Consider the following 9,000-nt stretch of genomic DNA (forward strand, 5'->3'; position numbering starts at 1 on the left):
AAAAACGACCTAAAGGAGAGTGCATGTTTATGTGATGTTAAAGTAAAGTGGGCATCTTGGAGAAAAGGATGTAAATGTTTTTGTGACATGGCAAAAAGATTGTCCCCTCCTCTCTTAAGGAGGATTTGGTTGATGTCACATGAAAACATATGAATATTATATTAAAAGACATTCATACATGGAGACACGCATGCACACAACCTGAGAGAGAGAGAGAGAGAGAGTATGTGATGCATACACGAGAAGGTAGAAAAATTATATCTCGAGAGATGGGCCGACAAACATGTGAAACGTTGGATGCTAGTATGTGATGCATACATGAGAAAGTAGAAAAATTATATCTCGAGTTGGATGCCTTTGAGATTGCACTACTGGTTTGATATATACCAAAAAGAAACCTTGATATACAATTACTTTATAATCAATGCACTTTCTTAATCCCAAAATATTATCAAGTCTTTTGAGCATTCTTCAAAGAGAAAAATTCATACACTTTTATTTTGTAGACAATGCAATCTCTTTTACATATCAAAAAAATTGAGGGGCCATGGAATTTAATAAAAGAATGCTAGTATATGAGAGTCAAAATAATACTAAATCTAGTTGTGCTTTTGGGAGTTGCCATGCCAACAAGGACACACCAGAAATATTTACAGAGAAGATGTGTCGAGCATAGTTTCGAAGGGCTATGTCAGGGACATCACAGAACCTAGTTTCCCAGTTTGGTGGCTTGGCCTCTCGAAATCCTAGGCCCGGTGTACGGTCTCGAGATTCTAGATTTCGAGGCACCTTCCAATCCACCACGTATGCTGAGACTCTTTGCCTAAACTTTTGCTTGAACTCCTCCCATGCTTGGAACTTGTAGTGGTTTACCACTGCCATCGAAGAATCCAATCTCAAGCTTTTGTATCCCATTTGGAGCTTGAAGTGATGCACAACTGTCAAGAGCTCTAATGACAATGCCTCCAATTTCACAATGGATTTGTGTCTCTCTTCGAGCCTCCTACGACATGTGTAGCCTTGTGTGACACCTTCGATAGGATGGTGTGAGAGGCCAGAAGGGCCAAACTCACGACAATTGAAGTGGATTTGGCCGACAAGGGAGCTTGGGGTAGACACTATGGTTGTAGCAAACAAGCGGGGATCTGTTTGGAGTGAGGTGTGAGTATTATGATGAAATGAAGATGAAGAGGGTAGCATGCCAGGAACTGGAGCTTCAGATATAGACAGTGGTGATTCTACATTGCTAGCTAATGGTGATAGATGTGTGATGCTACCATAGGGGGTTTGTGTAGGTTGAGTAAGTGGTGATGAGGGGAGATAGCTTCGTTGGGATTGTCTGTTTGCTAGTGTTTCAATCATGGTTTGGAGTGGTGGGCCACTGGACTTGAGCCAAGATTTTGGGAAGAGGAACTCGTCTACATCGATGAAGAGCATCCAATGACAAAGATCACGAGCCCAGAGTGCACAGTGAGAGAACCCGGCCTCTTGTGACTTTGGCCAAGGCCAAGGACGCTTTGTCACATTCATATACCTATCGAGGCTATCTACAGCTTCATTCATCTCATCTTCGGAGTTATTATCATAAAGCACAAACTTCTGAACTCCTAGGTGTGAATGATACATGACCCACTCGTGCAAGAACTTGGCCACATTGTGAACCATGGTGCACATGCAAACATCAGCCTTGGGTGCGTGCGCGGTGGTGGTTGAGGTGGTGGGTTCGTAATAAGCCACAGTGGGGATGGGCCTTTGCTCCCACTGGAGCGTGACAGTCTTCCATGCTGCCTCGTGCGTCCTCTCGAGGGGGGGATGCTCACACCTGGAGAAGTCATGTGTAAAGTGAGAACTTTAAAAAGATACAAAGCACCACCTGAGGGCTAGAGGGGAGTGGAGGGAGTGATGTAATACCTGAAGACCTCTTGGGAAGAGACGGTCACACGTGTGTAGATTGCTCCATCTCCAAACACACACATTAGCTCGTGTGGGGGGATGTTGCGTCCCTGTCTAGTGTTGATCCCTTTAGCAAAGAGAACGACGTCGTCTGTCAATAGCACCTCAAACACCAGCAAGCTCCATGGCTTCGCCGCCCCCTCCCCAGTTCCAGCTTTGGCTTCTCCTGTCCCAGCTTCTTCCAAGGCCACCTCCCTCACCAATAGCTTCCCCCCTTCTACCCCTTCACCCTTGGCACTGCATCGAATCGCTGCTCTTTCGCCCACGTACTCTACCCCTCGGACTTCGCTGCTTGTATTTCCCCTGAACACGCACGAGAGCGTCTCTTTGTCGGGAAACCGGAATTCCCTGCTTGGTAGGCGTACAAGGAGCAGCACATCCTCGGGTAATAAAACCACGTCTTCAATGTAAGGCTCATCTGGGCTGAACTGCGTCCTTCCTTCTTTCTGCTGCGTCGCAAACTTGGCCACTGCGGGAGGCGAATTCTTCGTGGCCTCCAACCTTCCGGAGATGACGCTCACTGTGTAGTACACAGGCCAGATTAGCACACACAGCGTCAAGCTCTTTGGCAAGTTGAAGGTTAGCAATCAGGAACACAACTTCGCAAAGTAAAAAATTTGCTTCAGACTCTAAGCAATCCACTGAGCAACGCCGATTCTGAATAAGAAATGGTCACGGGATTCTGACGGGAAGCTGTGAAGCGCTGCCCAGGATCCAAACGGGGCCGACAACTTGAGAAGGTGCACGTGCATAATGGACCATTGAATAATTACCTAGTGTACGTTCCGATCGACTTGTGAGGACGGAGCCTGGTAGCTCAGAATAAATTATCGATCACAGCGTGAAGCTATTCGGCAAGTTGAAGGTTAACAATTAGGATTCAGGAACGCGACTTCGCAAGCAGTGATGTCATTCAAGCAAAATTTTACTTCAGACTCTAGGCAATCCACTGAGCAACGCCGACTCTAGATAAGAAATGGTCACGGGAAGCTGTGAAGCGCTGCCCCCAATCCAGAAGGGGACAAGTTGAGAAGGTGCACGTGCACAAATGAACCATTGAGTAAAGGCTAATGCGCGTTTTGATCGACTTCTGACGACGGAGCCACTATGGCTGTGTTGGCGAAACTGGTGGTTCACAAGGCTCTCAAAACAAAACAAAACAAGGATTTTCCCTAGCCTAAATGATAATTGTCCTTACCTTCAACAAAGAACTCAGTCGGAACTGTGGAGAGCAGCCCCAGCAGCAAGACCAAAAAGACCAAGAACCTGACGTGCTTCAGCTGGTGCAGCTTTTGCGTCTTGATGAGGTCGACAGCGGAGCCAATTTCAGCGTTCGGTCTCGCGTCTGCTCTCTTGCAAACAGTGGGAACAAAGAACATGATGCAGCAGGAGCCGTTCGGAAAGAATATAGGAAGGGCCAAAGGCGTTCGAACAAGAACCGGTAATTTTGTGTATGGCTGTGCGGAGAGAGGACTGACTGCAAGAAGGGAAATGGTGCAGTTGGGAGGGTTTTGTATGGCAAAGATGGAGGGATCGATCGGGCTGGGGAGGAAGAAAGACCGAACGGGGGGCTTTGAGGTCGGCCCGAAGGCGAGCTAGCTTTGGCCACCGACTGGGGGAGGCGAAGCACGGTGGAGGGAGGTTGTTGCAGGAACCTGGAAGGATAGGGGAGGAAGGAGGAGCAAGGTGAGGGGAGGTGTGATGGGGGAAGGAAGCTGGCTATGATGCGTGGGTTTGGGTGCGCTAGTCTTGGCAGGGGGTCACGTCAATCAAAGGTGGAGAGGAAAATGGTGGAGGAAGCAAGCAACGAAAGCAGCGAGGGATGGCGTAGTACTAACAACGACTGATGCGGTAAAGAAGAAGAAGAAGGAGAAAATCGTGTATAACGCGAACCGCCAGCAATGAGCTAGCGCAGCCAGCCGTTGAGTGGTCGTTTCTTTTTACGTAGCAAGCAAAGCGAAGAACGATCATCAACAACGTTGGCAAGAAGAAGAAAACACTTGTTTTGCGTCTTTGAACAGCTTCTTCTTGCACTTCTTTATTTGCTAGCTTTGTCTTTCAGCTGGCTATGGCTCACTATCACGACATTACACCTCACTCTATAGCTCCCTCATCTTTTTTCATTTCTCGTTGTTAGTTACACATCTTTGCACCTTCTAATTCACTCTTTTAATTATTCTTCGTCGTCATCCTCATGCCTTGCGGCCTTGCTTTGCTTCTTCTCTCGTCCATCCTTTGTTGTTGTTCTTCTTCTTTATCCTATAAGCCCTCCCTCGCCTTCCCTTTTACTTCATCCTCCTCCCCCTCGCCATCCACCCTCATCCTTCGATTTCCTTCACGCCTTATACCACCCCACAGATCCGACGACCTCGTTGCGTCCTCCCTACGCTTCTCAGCCCGTTGCCCCACTCGTTCGACAAACGCGTTCAAATCCACCACCTTCCCTGCAAAACCCCCAGAGATGCGCCCTTCCCACCCGTTCCTTCGATTATAATGCAGCCGGATCCACGGACAAAATACAAAATGTCCCGTGATCGTAAGCCACACAGACGCCGACGCCATGATAAAAGTGCATCCTCGGCTTTGGACGGATCGAAGCTTCACACCCAAAGCACAATTAAATTGACTTCCAATTCACTAAAAAAACAGAGAAACGCTGATCCCCAATTACTCCTCGATTACATTCTTGGGCTTCGACTATGCTACCAATATTATAGGCTGATGGCTGAACAAGGGAAGCACAGACAGATATCATTTCTCAAGAATGGACTGTTGTCGGCATAATTCAAATTGTCCAGCTTTATGTCGCTAGCATTCTTTGCCGCATACATTATAGGAAGAATATTGGCAACCGTTTTCCTCTTAGGTCTTAACTTTTCTCCATTTCGTTTTCTTAAACAATTGCGCCAGCTCTCGTCCCATCTAGAGGAATATTAAATTTGAGCACTAGTTACAACCCGCATGACAATGAGGATATTAGATGGTTGCCAACTCAGAGGGCACCTACGTTGTTGTTGGACACCTCTTACCTCAAATGCCCGACCTTAGATTTTGGGTGCATTAAATGCTCCTTCTGTAGCCTATGATAGGAATTGTGCTTAGGTGCTCCAAGAACCATGTATTGCTAAGTAGTTGTCATCATGATCATCACTCCTAATTACTCTTCCTCAATTTTTGTGTAAACAAAACTCAGAGTGCCTCAGAGTCCCTAGATATCTCCAAACATCCCAAATGACCAACCCTTGGGAGGGTGGGATGTGGCTCTAAGGGCCATGTTTAGGATACAAATGTGCTTACTGGTTTTGCTATACTTCGAGCTCCCTTTCTTTGTTACGATGCCCGCCTAGCGTAGCAAACTTTGATCAAATGCCACTTTCAAATCAAAGAGATCATGCATATTACACAACTATTTTGGATACGCAACCCGTTATGCCCGCAATCTAGCATGTGCATCCAAGTTGGCTTTCAAAGGTGATATATCGTGATGACCCCTCCACATCGAAAGCTTAGCTAGCTCACACCTGCGACTCAGACACTCTAATGTTTCTTGATCTCAATTGGTTATTGAGAGCTGATTAGCTATTGAGAGTCGTTGTAGCCCAACTTGATGTTTAGCATAAAGTTATGACAACCCATTGAGTTCACTTTAGCTGTTGTGCATTCTTTATGATCTTAGTCATCTTAACGTAAACTTAGTCAACGCTCTTAATCTCTTTGGTTGTTACGAAAATTGTGGAGACATTAAAATGAAGTATGATCAACAGAAACAACCTCTATAATGTCACACCACTAAGTACTGGCCATGCTATTGTTCGAATTGGTGTAGTCAAATGTGGGTCAATGTTTGCTTAGGTCTAGCCATTTTTGGTGAGCTTCACGATAGTTTTTCTATATAGGTATCTTACCTAACCCATAACCTATGCATTGCTCAATGAATTTCGATAAACTTTGTCTTCAAGTTCTAGCACACATTCTAATATTAAACATGAGGGCAAAAAACTAAGGAATAAAGATTTGGAATGAGACTATTAAAGCATTACAAGTGCTATGTTGTATGCGAAGCATGCATCTTGAAGAGAATATCATATAACAATTTATTCAAAAACATCAAAATTTTATTCTGCACATACAGGCAACCAAGTAATCACTCAAAGCTACACTACATGAGCTTCCCCTTAACCCAAGGAAACAACTGATTGAGAATCTTAGATATGGTTTAAGCAGCCTCCAATGTTGTGCTAAAATTATGTACACCCATTCGAGGGCATGCACTCCATAACTATTCTTTGATTTGTTGAAAACCAAAAAGGATTGAAATTTTGGGATCCAAACTAGGGGAGTACTACACGGTGTTCCTAAAGCATTAATAGTTGGTGAAATTGTATCTAGATTCACCCTAGAATGGAAGATTTTTAAAATGTGCAATTTGTGCATGTGTAAAGATCTTTTAATAAATCCAATACTATTTATATTTTGTATAGGTTCTTTTTCCATGGACTTGCTTGCTATATGCCTCCTAAGCATGCCAGAGATCATTGTATTTCATAATACACAACATGAAATTTGATAGCGTGCCCTTTGGCCTATCTGTGTTTTAAAGCAATTTAGGACCAATTGCACTTGCTTGGGATAACCAATTTCGCTGATGTGTATCACCAGAGGGTGGATACCATCGTGGTTGAAAATTTTGTTACTCCCACAAATTTCAAATTTTCATACCTCTTGCCTGTAAATCTTTGAATACCGCAACCTGCGCCATACCTTGTGTTGAAGCTCACTATACAAACTTATGTGTTTTTTTCAAATTTTAATTAAAACCCCCCATATGTAAATATATTTCCTTTAAATTTACCTTGCAATTTTGAATTATAGACCCCTCCATTTGATTGAGGTGGTATACTTACATATTTGTGGGTGGACCGCCTAGGGATATAACGCATGTCATTGATTGCCTAAATTAGCCCAGTGTTTGTCTGTGATTGACTTTTGGAATAGTTTAAATGTTTAATTACAAAACTGGGGTAGCTTCGACTTACCTTGCAACCCATCCTCTCCCTCTCCTCCTCCCTCCTCCTCCTCCCTTCTCCTCCTCCTCCTCCCTCCTCCTCCCTTCTCCTCCCTTCTCCTCCTCCCTCCTCCTCTCTCTTCTTTCCCCCCATGCTCTTACACCTTCTTCCTCTCCCACTCCTATGCTCCCCCTAAACCCTTAGCTCCTCAACCCTTAATCTCCATGATCTACGAGGGAGACGAGTTCTCCACCATGTACTCTACCTTGAACCTTGGATCCTCCTTCTAACCCTGGAACTCCTTCTAAACCTTGGAACCTCCTAAACTCTGAAACCTCCTTCTAAACCTTGGAACCTCCTTCTAAACCTGGGAACCTTCTTCTAACCCTTAAACTCCTCCTAAACCCTGCAACCCCCAATGAAGGTGAAAGCCTTCATTACCTCAACCATGATGATACACGTTCCTTTTACACATGCATGCACTATGTTTGCTTACCACACTTAAGCCTACGTCTCTCACCGGAATACGACTCAAGGTCCTAAGCTACATGTATACTACAACCGACAACCTTGATATATCTGTAGGTGACAAAAAGCCTCGGAACCCTACATACTAAGATTGCCCTGCTCTTCCAATGGAAGCCATGGGAAAGAGCCAACAGTGGGCATGGGTGGCGATAGTCTATAAACACCTTTAGATTGCATGCCATGGTGCCATCTAAATAATGTTGAGATTAGTGCATCAGAATGTTTAGAGGGGTCTAAAATCCATCTTCACGTGATTGGTGGAAGTGGATGTTGGACAAGGTTTGGATGTGGATGATGGAGACCTGGTTCTATTTACTGGGTGTTCAACCCATTGTATGTGTGGATCACCTTATCCTCCTTGTGATGAGGCTGATAGTCAATATGATGTGATATGTTGACTTTACTTGTGTGGTATTCCATCTCTCTCCTTTCCACATCTTGTGATCTTCATCTCCAATTGAGCACTCTCTTACTTCTTAACATGGTATCAGAGCCTAAGTGTCTCTTGTCCCTTTCTCTATACATGCCATGTTTAGTAACTTCTTGCATCTACCCATTCTAGCCCCTATCGCCAACATTGTATTAAGATAGGTTTGGAATTTTTAATTTCCAAAGAATTCGATGAAGTAGTCCCTTATCTCTCTATTCAGTGGCAAATGGGTTTGTTTTTTAAGGCTTCTTGAAGTCGTTGAAAGTTTCTTGCTACAACTTTGAGGCTAAGGTTCTAGATATATGTAGAAACTTTCCTTCTGGGTGGCTCGATTCTAAAGCATTATCATCAAAGTTGTTAGTTGCTGGTCATTTTCTCAAAAGATTTTATCTGTTGGTCATCGGTAGAGCTTTATGCAATAAAGGTGGTTGTTACTTTTGTCGCTATTATTTCTCCTATTGCTCATGCCCCTTTGATGGCTTGCAGAAAGCCTCTAATAGGACTTGTGGTGGCAACTCTGTTCTTCATTCACACAACATTGGGCACTACTTTGGTTGTCTCTCTTGGGCGATATCTTGTAATGTGACTGACTACTAGTCATTTGAAGGGTTGTTGTGTCATGAATTGTCATAAAGGATTTTGAATACCAAGAAAGTTGTCGATCTCTATTCTAAGGTGATGGTATTATGAGCTTTGAGGTGACTCTATTCTTCCTAGATGATAGTATTCTGAGCTTCAACCGATTTTTCTAAGTAATGGTTCTCCTAATTGTCAAAGTTTTTTGCAAGGCTTATTCCATTGCATGAAGGTGTGACTTTATGCACATCACCATACTTACTATTGTTTTTTTACAATGACCCACTGACATTCAAAGTTTTGTAGAGATGCCCTCATTCCAAGGTGTTATTGTCGCCTCATATATGTAAACGTTTGGGTGTTTTGAATTGATTAGCTATGATTTGTGATGATTTGATGTTAATGACCATTGAGAATGTTAACACACCCATTGATCATGTTAACAGATTTGGCCCGTCGAAGGAGATCCGGTCTCCCATGTGGAATGGTTTGAGAAAATATGCAAAG

At 44.0% G+C, this 9,000-nt stretch overlaps 1 protein-coding gene across 1 annotated transcript; it reads right to left on the bottom strand.

The window, feature by feature from the left end:
* Positions 1–548: 548 nt before the first annotated feature.
* On the bottom strand, positions 549–3,879 carry LOC147902475 (glycosyltransferase family 92 protein RCOM_0530710-like). The gene is made up of 3 exons (XM_087373875.1): positions 3,152–3,879; positions 1,912–2,473; positions 549–1,822 (listed from the first exon to the last, which is right to left on the bottom strand). The coding sequence occupies exons 1-3, from the start codon at positions 3,330–3,332 to the stop codon at positions 583–585; spliced, it is 1,983 nt and encodes a 660-aa protein (XP_087230001.1). The 5' UTR covers positions 3,333–3,879; the 3' UTR covers positions 549–582.
* Positions 3,880–9,000: the final 5,121 nt, after the last annotated feature.

Source organism: Dipteris shenzhenensis, chromosome 4 (assembly GCF_047967505.1).
Source record: "Dipteris shenzhenensis isolate YYH24624 ecotype China chromosome 4, Dip_SZ_1.0, whole genome shotgun sequence".
Taxonomy (NCBI): Eukaryota; Viridiplantae; Streptophyta; class Polypodiopsida; order Gleicheniales; family Dipteridaceae; genus Dipteris; species Dipteris shenzhenensis.